At 44.8% G+C, this 16056-nt stretch overlaps 1 protein-coding gene across 1 annotated transcript in view; it reads right to left on the minus strand.

Annotated features, from left to right (window-relative positions):
• The window catches only part of SEC14L5 (SEC14-like 5 (S. cerevisiae)), a 28431-nt gene extending 17285 nt beyond the window's left edge, over positions 1-11146 (minus strand). The window contains exon 1 of the mRNA XM_009868461.1: positions 11084-11146. Within this exon, the coding sequence (XP_009866763.1) occupies positions 11084-11146 (63 nt within the window). The remainder of the gene's footprint in view (positions 1-11083) is intronic.
• Between the last annotated feature and the right edge of the window lie 4910 nt (positions 11147-16056).

Genomic DNA, 16056 nt, shown 5'->3' on the forward strand with positions numbered 1-16056 from the left:
CAGGATCAAATATATATATATAAAATATATGTATAAATATATAAATATACATAAATATACACACACATATATAAAATTAATGGCATCATGCAGCCACTCTGATCCTTCTAAGAACTGTTGCAAAAAAAAGTACAATGCAGGGTTTTTTAGTGGACTGCACGCATAATGTAACCAACATACGAATGCAATTTAAATCTTTACAGTCATCTCCCTCAGACTGAAATTACACAGTAAATATCATGAGAAGGCTGAGTGAAGACAGTGGGGTTTGGGATCTGTTTGAACTCTCCAAGATATTTTGCCTGGAAATAACAACCAATTGGGTTGGATGCATCTAGAGCATAAAAAGAAAATCATTTAGATACAGTCAAGAGCCTGCTGGAATTAAAAAAAAAAAAAAAAAACACCAGAAGAAAATAAAAAAAAGAATTACAAATGAAACCATTTATAGCTTAAGTAGGAAAGTCATAACAGACACTCAAGGTTTTGGCAGGGTCAGCTCTTCCTTGCCAGCTGAAGGGAAGGCGAGAGAGAGCTGTGGGAGGTCTGTCACAGCACAGGGTGCAGAAGATGGGGAGGTCTCCAGTCTGACCACCTAAGCTCAGAGCAGCAGTCACATAGGCAGGGCTACTTCAAATCACTTAAACAAAGACCTCGCATCCCAGTCCAACACCTACTAAGTGCCACAGGAGCTGGCAAATGATTAATCTCACCCAGCAGCGATTAATCAATAGTGACAGGGCTGACTATGGCATCAGTAAGGAGCGCTTGCACCAAGGTTCTGCCCTGCAGCCTCCTGGGAGATGTGTCCAAGTGGTTTCACCCATGCTGGGCAAACAGTTTATGGGACCAACACCGTGAGAGATGAAAATACCTTGTGAGAAGAGAGTCTTTGAGGACAAAGCAAGGAAGCCACACTTAAGTGTCCTAAATAGTTGGTCAAGTACACAATAAGCAGTACAGAGAAATGCCTCTGCAAGAAGACACTGCCCTGAAGGTCAGCCAGATGCCAAATGAGAACAAGTTAAATAAGAGTACATGTCAAAACCAAAACACGACATTCTAAAGCCTCACAACCACCAAGAAAAAGGAGAAACTGCCTCTGAGTCCTTCACTTTGCTAGTACCAGGGTGTTGTATACATTGACAGTGCAAGGGTGTTCCTTCCCCCCCCAGTTTAATCTCCTGCAGTATGCCAAGAGCTGGATCACCACTGTTTCCTCTAAAATGCAGAGAACGCGGCCAGAGGGCAGGATCTTTTGACAGCTACTCCTGTTTCTCCTCTGCGGCTTTTGACATCCTTTTCTAGCAAGTGACCTTGAAATCAGTGACATGAGAGGCCTCAGGAATCCAAAGCAACAGGGACATCCGAGCACTGAAATCCTGCACGAAACAAAGTGCCTCAAACACCAAACTCCCCCGCACACAGGGAGGTTTCAGGGAGTTTCTTGCAGCGGCTGCTTGGTCTCGAGTGGTTCAATGTGCTCCAACAACAGGCAGCTTCTGTTAGATGATGTAGTTTCATACCTTAATATCCTTGAGGGAATGTTATCCTCTCAGTCCTGGGGCTGCCAACCTACTCCCTGGGCAGCAGCTGTGGCTTTCTCCCCACACGTCACCTAAGAGAAGTGATTCCTCAAACTTCTCACTAATAGGCAAATCGGTTTGGATTCTCCTCATCAGCGTGTAGATCCACAGAGCTTGCGTGCTAAACGCTGCTGTCCAGGAAATCATGCAGAAACATACTGAGCTATTTTGGAACAGCAGCTGGCAGGAAAACATTCATCTTCTACTGGATAAGTGATGCTCTGAAGTGGCTGCACAGTCATCATGCCTTTAGGGTTTGTTTGGGGGGTTTTTTATTTGTTTGTGTGTTTGGTTTGGGTTTTTATACTGGTAAGGCTTCCTTAGTGATGGCATCATGAAGATGTGCCATTTCAGACTCAAGCAAGAGCACAGGAATGGAAAAACTATGGACTGACTCCTGTATGATGCCAAGATGAACTTGAGAGGGATTTTGAAGAGTGCAAAAGCTCAGCTATTGGGGAAAATTATAATACAGAACACAAAGGAACTAAACTGTGATTCACCCAATGTAGACGGAAACTGTTACAGTCACTATTATGTGGCTGTTACAAGGGTAAGGTTTAATCCTTGTGCTAAGAGCTAAAACACTTCAAACTTTCACGATCAGATACAGTCTAAATCTGTAGTAATTAACAAGATTCCTCAAGGTCATGTTACAGTTTGCCAGGATAAAGGAAGAAAACGTACACCTACGTTCAGATGAATGGGAAAGGAGGAGGAGACACGATATCAAGTTTTGAGCTAATGATGTCTAGATCATCATCTCTTTGAAAAGAAGTGATGAGAAGCAAGATAAGACCCTTCATCACTTTTAAGTAGGAAGCGGATGCATTTGGACTAGTTTTTGAGTCCCTTGCAGTCCCTCCTCCTACTTAGTCCAGCTGCCAAAGCTTCTGAAGGGAACCACAGGGGCTATAGTTCACTGGACAATAATCCATTTACCTCATAATCAGTAGAGCAGATACCTCCTGCTCAGTAACCACAACAAAAATGAAATACCCATGGAACAATTGGGAGCCAAGAGGGATTAAATGGATATCTGAGGTGCAGAAATGCACTGAAGGTGGCGGAAAGGGAACTTTCATTTAAGGAGGTGCAGAGTAGCAAAAAAGGGCTCTGGAGCCAGAGGGGAAAAAAACCACTTTTGCTGGAAAGATTTGCCAGTCAAGTCCACTGGACCACAGTATCCAGGCTGCAAACATCAACTCAGTGTTATCTTCCCTGGGACTACAGCCAATAATTTGCCTCATTTCTTCAGCTTTTGGTGAAAGAAACAATTCAGGGAGCAGCAGCTGCCTATTACAATACAGGCACAACCCAGTGACACAGGAAACCTACTAAAACCAGGACATGCATGGCAGCTGCACAAAGCTAACTCGGAAAACTACCAACGTGCCTGACCTCCTGTCCGAGAGGCAACAATATCCCCTTCGAGCTGTTCCGCTATGGCATTTTTCTCTGCTTAGCAAGGAGAAGAAACTCAGTGGTGGATCAGTTCAAGTCTCAAACTATGCAAAGCACTGGCCTTCACAGATAGCTGTGGCAGCGATGCCTTAGCCAGGAACTGGGATCCAATCTTCCAACTTGGAACTGAACCATTGCCAGCTATGGATGCTTCTACAATAGCCCATTGTGGAAAGAGATATAAGGGAAATAGAAAGGCAAGGGAGGAGGCATCTCAGGTGATTAACACTTAAAGAGCAAAACATGCAATCAAGTGCCATGTCACCCACTTGCTGCTCAGTGTGATCCAACCTGTTTGATTTTGGAGTGATTCAAAGTAATGCCTGCTTGGAAGGGCAATCTGTCATTGCCAGAAGCTGCTGTGAGAATTTTTACAAATTGGCCATAATTACGGGTAAAACTTGGCTCTTTTTAAACTGCTGAGAGCAGTGACATGCCCAAGCTGGTTGAGGCGTAGCAGTCAAAGATGGTTCTAAATCTTCTCACCTCTTCTAGTCCCTGCTCAAGAGCTTAGTGTTTGCCTTCTGCACCTACATGTTCAGTAAAAGAAAGAAGAGTCTTTCAGTCACTGTGAACACAAGACAACGGCAATAGTTCCAGCTCCATTGTGTTTCCTTGTGCTGCGCTGCAGCGCCATTGAAGACTTTAGAGCTCATCCATTCCAGCACTAGGCTGCACTGATCAGATTAAGCTTGAGACACGACTCAAAAGAAATAAGCCTCCATGTTGCAGCTGGAGAAGGCCATTAAAGACAACAAGGACTATCCTGAACTGACTGTCTGAATTAGTATAAATCTTCAATCCGCACATGGTGCCAGCATCCTCCACTCCTAAACCATTTTTGCCCAGCAAATAGAGTCTTAGATAACAAAGAAACTGGTATGACACCCCCCCCACAAGACACACTAAGCAGGCCAGATGTGCAGATGTTGCCATCCACAACTGTGAACAAGGAGTTCTTCCATCTGCTTCCATCCACTGTGGTAAACAGCACTCACCAAACATGTTCTACTTGCTTGAAGGGAAATGTCCCACACCGTAATCTCAAGAGAAGTGTCAGCTCTTTGCTCAGCCTGGCTATTGCTCACTCTCAACCTGCTTAGTACCAGGAGCAGGCGGTGGCAGGGCGTAGGCACATGAATACAGCTGTGAAGAATCATCCCAGCTGACAGAGAGATGGTTACTTTCAGACCTTTGTTGGCAAACACTTATCAGCAGTAAGATGATGGGATATTTATAGTGCATCTTGACAGCATGGCTTCAAACCATCAAGCCACACTGGAGCATGATGTCTTGAGTCACACTAGATCCTCTGTAAGCGCATAAAGCATTAACGGAGTAGTTTCTGACAGTCGCAACAAAATTACCTTCAAAACATGGCAAAAATAAGAGGCAAGCAAAGCTGCTGCCTTTAAATTACCCAGCACAGAGCATGGCTGCAGTCAGACCACCCACATCCAAAGAAGATTTGTCTGCACTCAAGAGGCAAGTTCTAAAGGCCTGCCAGAGGGAAAAGATCCTGTTTTGTTGGGGAGTATCCATTTCCCAACTACTCCTCACATTACTATCAGGATATTTCATGCCGCATGTGACACCGATTGAACTATTTTAAAACATTTTCCCCCTGACACATTGATTCCTTCTCAATCTCTAGGGTACTGTCAACCAGAAACACCATTTCAGAAAGTATCTGAAAACTGTGCCATTGCCTATGTCACAGCAGCTCTGAAGGATCTCTCAAGCACTGGGTGTGCAGGCTACGCAATGCAAAGCTCTACCCCGTGTCATCAGCAGCTATCCAAGGACACAGTGGGCAGCAGGCCACCGCAGGAACTTCTGCTCTAGCACTGCTGTGGATGCTGCACTTAGAGATCTACTCTCTTTGGCTGCTCTGCACACCCCTCTGATCAGCTGCACAATTGCTGCCACTTCAGAGGGATTCCAGCTGCCAGAAACTGCTCTGCTCTCCCTGCAGTGATCTTCTGGTTCCAGAGGTCACGCTTGGTAGTGGAGGTTACGAGCTGGCAAACATGTTTGTTAAGATTCTACTAAAAGCAGCCTGTGATGACACCAGAATAATGACAACAGCTTGGAGCTCAAGATGGGTATATTCCAGTCTGCAGTTATATAGGAACTCCCAAAAATGTATTATGTGGTGCATCTGTGCTGTAGGCACCGTAAGATATTGCACTGTAGTTGACCTAGACAGCCAGTCTGCACATCTTATGTAGCAAGAGCGCAGCAGTCTTACTGAGACCTGAATGAGTTGTGAACACACAACATTGAACTTGTCACTCTAAACAAACCCACAAAACTAACACGATCCTTGCTAGACAGCAGCCTGCTTGCACGTTATACTGCTTTCACACAACCTTTTATCGGTTACCAATGTGTACTGCAAGCTGTATGGGCCATGCCATGGTGCCTCCCCAGCAAAAGAGGGCTCAGAAGTTCCATTGCAAAAGTATCACTGCATCAGCAAAATACTGAATCAAGACGTCACAGCATCAGAGAGCACGCATGCTATGCACTCAATCTGCTGAACGTAACAGGAAGAAGTCATTACATAAAGCTAGTCAAAGATCTAACCTCTTTAACCCAATGCATGTTGGTGCTGAAAAGGCACAAATTAAAATAAGTTTGAAAGGGCGTATGAAAAGCAATTCTAGCTGTCAGGACCTGAACTGTGGTACTCATGAGTTTCTTCTCCTGCAGCTAAACCAGCAAGAAGCAACCTTCAGTCAGACTGCATATACAAGCCTCCCAATACTGTTTGCACAAAAGAATGTTGAGACAATTAAGTGATGCGTTTATTTTAGTCATACTGGATGTTTGACTCTTGCATGTAACTGCAGGTCAGATCCTCAGCTGCTGTGAACAAGTAAAATTTGCAAAGTAGCTTTGCCAGCATGCAAATAGCCTGCTGTGGTCAAGGCTGATCTGCTGGCGGGTTATTCAGGGGCAAGCATGAAGACCCCTGCCAAATCCAGTGACAATCAGCAACACAGCAGGATCAGGCATTTGAAAGAGACATCTCATAGAGGGACCAAAAACGTTCACTTTTGATGGGCTACAACCCTGTGTTACAGGGTCAGAGTAAAGACGACAGCAAAGGAATGCTTTCTACTGCTCACTCCATCAGAAGTAATTTCTGACTCTAAACAAACCTGAAACATTTATAGCTTGAACTAAGTTCGCCACACTCAGAAGAAACAGGAGTATACACCATTCATTTCTTACTTTATCTTATCTGAAAAACAAAGAACTCCAGTTCTACTGGATGCAAAGAACATTGAATTGCCCCTAAAACTAGAAAAGAGAGCCACAGAGCTGCTTGCAAGTACAGGCAGCAGGCCAGAACCTCAGATAACCCTTGCAGACATGGGCAGGGGGATCACGAGCTGGTACCTAAGAGGTCTATTGGAGAGCCCGAGTGATGCTCAAGTTCAGAAATGTCCCACAGAACAACTGCACGTAGCCAAAGCACCCTGAAGAGTCCCACTCAACCAGCGGAGGAGGAATTGCACGCCACTGTCATCCATGCATGCATTTTCAAGAGCTGCTCATATATGTGTCAACACACGCCGTGGGCAGCACCGAGAGATGAGCTCAAGCGGAAAGCAGCAGCGCCAACTCACATCATGCACACAGGGTTCAAGAGCGGCTCCGTCTTAAGCACGGAGCACAGTCGGTATGTGCCACGAGAGCTGATGCTGCTGCAAACTTCCAGCTGCCTGATCTTCGCTCTGTCTTCTCAAAGCCATGATGTATTTTTAGGTAACAGCAAGTAAACCTTGCAAAGGACACAAACACAAAGCTAATAATTCTGTATGTGGTAAGCTTAAATGTCAAGTTACATTTATATATATTTTCACATACATACCAAACTTTTAACTAAGCCCAGCCTTTAATCTACTAGTGCTGTGTTTTGCAGAGCTTTCGTTTCATAGGAAAGATAGAATCTCTGACAGCAAAGTGATAAAGGCTTGATTTGGTTCAAGGCATGAAGCCTGCAAGCAAAATATTCCCCTTTTCATGATCGGCATCCTCTATCACTCCCTTGGCACCAGGCGTGCAGAAAGACCCCTTGCTCACAGCAGAAACTGTAAATTGCTATTAGTGGCAATAAGAGCTGAACACAAAGCGCTGTCATGAAGTTTCTCATTTACACTGTGAGGCAACTCAAACCATACATCGAGTACAGACCGCGTAAGAGTCCCTGGGGGGTTAATTTCAGATCTGTAGTTTTAGAAACCATCCTAAGCAAACCTAGCGTGTGCCATAAAGGGCATGAAAATGGTAGATGTTAAATGTAAGTGTGAAGGGCTGAGTATGCTACTAAAATTAATTGGAACAGAACTCCCTCCTAATCTCACCTAACCTAATAATTCATTAGCAACAAATACTATTAAATATGGGATCTCTCTCTTAGCTCCATTTGCTGTATAACTATGCATTTTGGACTTGCTCACCCAAATCAAACTCATCTTCACAGAGCAGAGAAGTCTCGCAACAATTTACATCGGGGCAAGTTATCGCTCATGAGCTACACAGCAGAATTACTTCCCTTTCTGGATTTTTCCCTCATTGTAACATTTTAATTAAAAAAAAAAAAAGACTCAGGTTTAAAATTGCAACTACTATACAAAGAAAACAAAAAGAATACATTTATACTTAAGGATTTTCTTGTCTATAAAATAAAATAAGAAGATACACACAATCTCAAACCTGCTGATCTAATTGAAGAGAAGGCAAGATGAGGCCCAGAGAGTCATGATTTGAAGGACAACCCATTTGAGGAAACAGCTCCATTTACAGAGACACAGCAAACAACAACAACAAAAAAAGAGAGATAAAATGAAAAGGAAAAACATGAAAAGACAAAAAAGCACAAAACTCATAAAGGTTCTTTTCAAGCATAAGGGATAAAGATGTCAGGCACTGGTTACAATTTGAAGAGTATAACATTTTCGATCCTTTAACGTGAGCACAGATTAGGAACAGAGCTGCTGAAAATGACTACTGTGAATTTGGACAGGTGTGGAAAGATCATCCTTTGTTTAAATCCTTTTAGAAGGGAGGACTCTTCTAACAAGAAAAAGTAAACTCACAACTCTGAATGACCAGAATACACTCAGTGAGCTGATGGCTTTTTAAAAGCTTCCTCGGATGCACAGAACGGGCAAAGAGAGCAAGGAAGGGAACAAGGTCCTCCTTTCAGGGATTTGGAAGATACGTCAAACCTACTGCCTGCAGACATCAGTAGAAGTATTACTAAGCTGGAGAGCGTAAATCCATAGACAATTATCCAGAGACACATAATAACAAAGGTATTAACAGCAAAAGCACCAGCTCATCTGTCAAGCACAGCCCCGAGCTGTCTAGGGGATGAGCTGCAGACACAGGCACTCTACAAATTCAAGGAAGATAAATTGTGTTCCTGATGCTCCACAAAAGGCACAGGAACAAGGCGTTTGAACAAGGCCAGGAAGCAATGAATCGTTTGCCTCATTTGGCTGCGACAACCCTATTTCTCAGACCCTCATATCTGACCAAAGCACAGGGATCGTTTTCTACGGGGCAGTCCAAACATCTGAGGTTCTGAGAAGGGGGAAAACCCCCCAAACTTTTCCTAACAAACACTGAGCAGTGTTTGTGTCACCTCATGACACAGCCTGAGCAGGCCAGAGGAAGCATGAGCCTTCCTGTTACACAGATAAGCAATCAAGCACTAGTGTATCAGGCTGAAGGGTGCAGCCATAAAATAAAGGGGTGTCTTGAGGTCACCCCCATGACAAGTGACCTGTGCTTTCCTACCATTAACCACAGCATGAGACCTTGGCACTCTGGAGGTTCACACGAAGCGCTTGAGAGGAAAAGGTGAAAGCAGCTGAATATCAGATTCCCAGTGCTGAGGAAGCTGCTGTCAGATTTCTGTTGAAGCAGATTAACAGCAAAGCCACATGCTGAGGAGCAAAACAGCTTCACTTCACACCCACTAGCCCTGCAAAACTTCCAGCAACTGCCAGCTTGCACCTGACAGCTCTGCGAAGGCTGCGCTGCCTCCACACGAATGGAAGTCTCCAACTGAACGTCTCAGACACGATAAAGCCCGTGTCCTGCACAGACTGCCACCAGATTAAAATGCCGCTTGGTAATGCAAGTCTTCACGATCCTGCTGCAAACACCTGGTTTTCACGGGACATTACAGTGGGACTGAGGGGTCTACACTCAGCTCCCTACTCCACTACACAGTCCTTTGGGTGACCCTGGACAAGCGACTTGGTCTTCATAAGAAAAGACAACTTATCACTTTGCTAAGGTAATGGGAATTGAAGTCTGCTAAACAACCAAAGGATGACATTTACTATCCCAACCCTGAAAACTCGGGGGCTTTTAAGTCCTGCTACACTGAAAAGCTGAAAGCAAATAAAATTAAATCACTTGGAAAACAAAACCATCAAACACCAGCCTTTAGGCATTCTGCTAACAAGCTTACCAAGGATTTGTCTAGAGGCATCCCTCCTATATTAGCAGCAAATCTATTGACAGGCATATGGTGTTAGGTTTATCTTGCTAATATAGATAACAGGAATGTGAAGAAATATGCATAGAGCAAAGACTACCAGTATCTTCATAACAAGTACTGGTGCCTTACGTTAACACAGGATGCACTGAGAGACCAAAGAACACATCTGGAAAAGTTTCACTGTCACAAACACCAGCCCCAGACTGGTTGGGGCACTTCCACAGCATGCTACCAGCTTAGCTGTTAACAGACACAGCAAATATGGGAAAAATAAAAAGGAGGGTGGCAGGAGAGGGAATTTGGGAGAGAGCCCAACCGTCAAAAAAATAAAAAAGAAAAAGCATTTATTTTGATGATCAGAGATCATCAAAGCGAACGGCAACCATCCTCAGCTGAGGAACTGCTGCTACCTTTGGGTGCGTTAAAGACCAGAGGTCATTTTAGATAAAACAAATCTTAGGGCACTTATTTCCAAAGTATCTAGAAGAGGCAACGTTGTAAAGAACACAATGCATTATGTCAGGCTCTCCCTTCCACTCATGGGAATGATGTCAGCTACCTGATATGGCTATAGCTTTCCATCTTTATTTTTCATCCTCAACAGAATAAAGAGAGCTGGTGCCCTTGTTCAGGAGGGAAGAGAGACAGAGAAAGCAGCAGACTACAAGAGGCAAATACTCAGGGATCCCTACAGTGGAGTGAAATGCCCAACAAAGCCTTGCAAGAGTCTATAAGCACCTCAGATAAATGCTCAAACGCTCAGTGCTGTCCTTGAAACACAGATGGATATTTGACTCACATCTTGGAAAGCGGTGACAAAGCCCAGCACACCACAAATGTCCTTAAACTCCCCCCAAGGAAGCTGCCACAGTCACATTAGCTTTCTTCATCACCAGCAAAAAAACTTCAATGACAGTCCTCAAGCTACTTGTAGAAAATTAGAAAATTCAAGAAGAGATCTCCAAACATTTCAGTCACAGGTTGAACAGGGAAGAACAATATACAAGATTTTTTCCCAAAGATTTCTAGCTTTTAATGAAATCAAAAGGCTCAGTATGATTTTGAATCAAGATTTAGACACATACATCCTACATCCTGATTGGGATCAGATCTAGAGAGATTCTAAACTGAATGGCATTCAGGCAGTAACAAGGCAAAGGCGGTATCTGGCCAAAAACTGATCCTGCCTACCTGAGTATCATTTTTTCCCTTCTTTGTTAAAGAGTAATTCACAGAAGGTTGGGTTATGCTGGGTTTTCCCCCCCCTACTCTAATGACTAAATAGCATCTCTTAAAATACTGAGATGTTAGTTCTCTTTTTTCCCCGCCATGGAAAATGAAAGCAAGAACAAAAAGATAACAAGAGCTAAACCTCTGTTTCTGCACCATGCCCATAAGGTTGCCACAAAAATATGCCAGCCAAAGCCACAGGCCCCCACCTCCCACTGGCCTGAGGTTGCAGCCCTCAGCAGCTGGAGAAGTAAAAGTGCTGAGTATTACTCACTGCCATGACGAGCTCAAAAGGATATTTGTAGACACGAACTGGGGACTGGTATTTCTGCACCATTTTTACCACACACCTGCAAGAGAAAGAAATCGGAACATTTCAGATCCCTTACACCAAAGGCCGCGAAACACTCTAGCAATTTTCAAACAGACCTTGTTAGAAGCCTTAACTCTTTCTCACCAAGAGAGGGGAGAAGACACATTAAGTAAAATATCTTGCCCAGCATCTCTTCGCAAGTCAGAGGCAGAGGCAGATCGAAAGGCAGGTCTCTGCAGACCCAGTTCAGTGCTGCGTCCTGCACGCCGTAGCGTCCTTTGCTTCTTCCCAACACCACTGCAGTAAGTTCAACTCGGAGCCCCAAGAAAATCCACGATAATTAAATGGCAAAACAGAAACATAAAGCCAGAGTCAATTGTACTCTGGAGAAGGAGTCTTGCAAAGCTTAAATGGTGATTCTTTTCCTTATCCCCCTTTTCTGCCTTACTTTGGCAACCGTTGCACAAAATCCCCTCCTTGTTGAAAGCTTCCACTGCTTCCCATACCTTAGTGGTTTAAACGTTTTTGTGCACAAAGTACCATTCAGTTGTTTTAATCCATTAAAAGAAAGGAAAAAGCAGCAGCACACTTAAAGAACATGCCTGGTGCTAAGCTAGCAGTCACATCCCACTGCCTGGATTCCCACTGCTTCCAGCTGAAATAAGGAAATAACTGCACGCAACAGCAACAATTCAGATCTCAGCATTTCGGTCCTCCTAACCACCTCTCACTGTTCTCATCAGGATTCCTCCCTCAGACTCTCTTGCCAGGGTTTTAACCCTCAAATATGCATCAGGAACCAGAACCTCAAAGAAGCCCATAAGCCAGTAAAGAAAGGTGACCAGGCTGCTTTCTGAAATTCCTGTAGGTTCCTTTAAGTTGCTCCTATTAATACCATCTATGAACATCACACAACACACTGGATGGCTGGTTTGAGACGCTGTGTTCATTCCACCCCACTCAAATTCCACGGGTAAGCAGACACAGCCCTTAGCTACACGATGCAGTGTAGTGCCGAATTCGACAGTCAGAGCATTAAAACAATTTATCCCTGACATTTTAAGTCCAAAAATGGAGGCAAAACATGAATTAAAAGGCAAATTCTCCCTCAGAGAGAGAGCTGCAAAATGCCGCTACACAGCAAAATCTTAGCAAGAGAGAGGGAAAAATAACTTTAAAAAAGTTTGAGTACCTGAGAACAGGAAGCGTTTGTAGAAGAAGCGTCTCGCAATCAGACAGTTATTCTGCAGAGGATCGCGCTACCCAAGGAGCAATGTTCCAAGACTTGTGGGGTCTCTAGGAGCCTTACCGGTAACTAAAAGTCAGCTCGCACAGAACGAGTAAATGCAGAGCGGATGCATCAGCAGAGCATCCAACTCAAGCTGAAGTGAGTGGAGCAGGGACAAGCAGGAAGCCCGGGCTGCTATCAAATATCAGATACCCGAGCCAAGAGGCACAGGGCACCTTGTAACGCAACGCTGTAATATGATTATGCAAGTGCGATACCTAGGCTGCGCGGAAACCTTCCAAGGATGCGCAAATATAGCATTAGAAGCCTCGTCACACGTATTTAGCTGTAATCTTGCACCCTGTCCTGACCTCACCTGCTAAACCCTGAGCTCCTGCATCTCTGCAGGAGCGGGTTGGGGACCTCTGCAGAAGGAAGTCACAGAACAGTCCAGTCAGCCTAGAATCACCCAGATTCAGCAACAACAGAACAACAGGATGGCAGAAGCTGTAGTTCAGCAGTCTTACCCATGCTCCTTTGGACAGATCTGTTGCTCCCTGGCAGCTGCAATACCTGACTGCCACAGGTTCACTGCCCTGTACTTCTCTAGCTTAGAGAAGCTGGAGACAAGGAGACAGTGACTATTATATCCATTGGAAGCTGTGGAAGAAAGACAGTTGATAACACACCTGTCCTGGAAATCTTTCATACCTTGGGGAAAGTGCAGCAGCAGACCTTCTATGCCCTCTTCTCAAAACAGAGCTGTGAGATAGTCATTCTGCTTCTCAAAGCAAGAGGGACTCCAGCTATAACTCCTAAGAAAAATTATATATAGAAAAAAAAAAATCAGAAAGGCAGAGAAATTAGCTACTCAGTGCACAGAGATACAGATGGATTATTAGCACTGTTAATGAGCTAAGTTTCTCAGGTGTTACCAGAGGGCAGCTGGGCCATATTAGCTGAAGACATGCACCCTCACAGGGCTTTAGAGCTCAAGAGACAAGCAAGCTTTTAAAGTTCTCATGTACTCCACATAGATTATAAATGGCTATGTTCAACCACCTTATAAAGAAAACCCGGAAGAAACTACACAACCGCAGAACATGCTTACACCTTAATACCCACCACACCGCTCCAGCCTCTACAATGGCCCAAGCTACCTGCTCCAATTTGTATTTGCATCTGGCTAAAAGCATGTAAGAGGAAACACAGCGCATCTGAAGAGTCGTGATTCACTAATCTGCAGCTTGACCACTTACAAACCCCAGATCAACAGCTAGAGTCGGACCTGTCGCCATTCACTAGGTAACAATAGGGAAGAGTGTGGCTTCAGCTGGCCAAGCCCAGTGCAGTTTCTAAAAATTCAGCAAGGCTGGAGCTCTCAATGCATTGAAACACCTTCTCTAGCTAATGATCACTTCAACTGTCCCAGTTTGCTACTAGAAGCGAATCATTGCACACCTGAACACAGAAAACAGGTGGCAGCTACCGCGTTTCCCAAGGCATCCCGTGACACGCTGATAGTAGTGCCAATGGCACAGAGCCTCAACAGTCGCCAGCTCCCTGCGGAGGCCAGCTGGCCCATGGACCCCCTCTCGCTACATCCCACACAGCAACTCACAGGCAAACGCAACCCTAGAAGGCAGGGAGTTCATTATAAGCTTAAGATACACCAGCTGGCACCATACCAGGGAAGGAAGGGCACAAGAAGGGTACAAACCCCTGACAGCACCTGCGTTTCCCTGCTGGAACTTTGGTAGCGTTTCAGGGAAATGGCGAATTCTTAAGGAGAAGCGGTGCACAGGCAGCACGCAAAGCTACCGTCACTTATTAGCCGAGCTTGAAGACTGCGAGGGCTCCCGTGAGGGATACACGTCACCAGGCACACAGCAAAGGGAAGAGAGGCGGCGATTTTTATGTTTCCATTTTACTTCGAGTCATCCACTGGGTACCTGAGGGATTTCCCATATGCTTAACTTATTCTACTATTTGTAGGCTTACTTGACAGAACACAGCCAGATGGTTGGAAACCAGAAAGAGAGTTTATATATTAAACATATATAACCCCCTGAATCAAAGTCCCCAGCCCCTGCTTCTCACCCAAGCAGGCTGGCATGAACTCGTTTGCCTCTTTGCACGTTAGAGCTGCCTGTTGGGTGGTGAAACTCAGCAGCTATTACTTTACTAGCTTCTCCCACCTATGATGGCTTTTTTTCAGCAGGCAGAGAACCGAACATTTTTTTTTTTGCTTTGTTTTTGACAAAGAACTGCTGAAAACAGCAGAATTCCAGACTTCCTCAAATACTATTACAACACATGAAAGCCAGCTGCGACACCCAGCTAGGCTGATACTTCCAGTTAGAAAAAGAGAGCTCCTTGGGGCTGTAGTCTTTTTGACACAATAGCTGACACTTTACACATTAGATGGCATCAAGTTGTAGGATGCTTATTAGAGCTCTTTCACACAATATCTTGAGAACAAGCCTTTCTGTAGCTTGACATAAGGAAATGTCAAAGTGGAACAGTGCCAACAACAGTGCCTTTGCTATCTTTTAGAACTAGCCACTTCCTCAGGCAGGACTTCACCTTACCCCCTTGAGAAACACTCATGGTGCAGGGGTGAAGCAGCCCAGAGGGCCATGAGCCAGCACACTCCTGTGGAGCCCAGCTGCCACTCCAAACACCCTGCAGAGATGCCTGGAGTCCTGCTGCAGATCATAATCCAAAGACAAGGAACAGGAACATTCAAAGAACAACATTCACACATTCTTTACAACATAGTAAGGAACAGTCTCTTTGGCTGAAAGATGGAGAAAAGGGAACAGCATACAGTACTCTGCTCTCAAAGCCTTGTCAAGTTAGTGGTTTCTCCCATGTATGTATCAAAACAAGATGCAGGCCCATTACTTTCACATCTTCCTCTTCTAAGTAAGTTGGCTTTCTCACAAAAGAACCACCACTGACCTTTTATGCCCAGCCACAGACTAAAACTCTGGCGTTTACTAACCTGCAAGAGCAAATAAGCTTTCCTGAAGAAAACTCCCTCATTTCTCACCTTGCTCCTCCATAGGAAGTCACTTTAGGCCATTTCATCGACCAGCACCACAGTCAATAGCTCAATACTCAAGTTCAGTTGAAGAATGAAGACACACTCTGGGGTAAAGTGCAAAACAAGAGTAGATCCAGTCAGCGGGACACCTGATGGCACAACAAAGCGCCAGCACAAAACCGATCCACCTCACCCCGAGTTAAGTTCACAGGCATATTTTCTCTGAATACAGGTATGCTGCACGCAGGTGCGCGCATCAGCCCAAGCAGGTGCCATCAGCACAACCCGTCTCTCTATTTTACTACTCGGAGGAGTTAAGCCAAGTGACCCAGAGAGCACATGCTTGGTTTAACCCTGCCCTAAAGCCAGGCGTGGACATTTTCTATAGCGGCTGACCCAAATACATCAATACATTTCGTACCAACTTACCAGGGTCAGCCTTTGAGTTTGCAAGTACTTCAGGAACTTGTAGGTTTTGGGTTTTTTTTAAATTTAAGACCCAGGGGAGCACCAGGCTCTGGGCAGGGACACCAGGGACACCACAGCCAAGGTCCCGCTCGCTGCTCCCAGCCTCCGGCGAGAGAAGGAGATCCCAAGCCCACCCAAACTTCCTCTAAACAGGGCAGAAAAAACAACTTTACAACCGTTTATCTCCTC

Source organism: Apaloderma vittatum, unplaced genomic scaffold, assembly GCF_000703405.1.
Source record: "Apaloderma vittatum isolate BGI_N311 unplaced genomic scaffold, ASM70340v1 scaffold26844, whole genome shotgun sequence".
In the NCBI taxonomy this organism is placed as follows: domain Eukaryota; kingdom Metazoa; phylum Chordata; class Aves; order Trogoniformes; family Trogonidae; genus Apaloderma; species Apaloderma vittatum.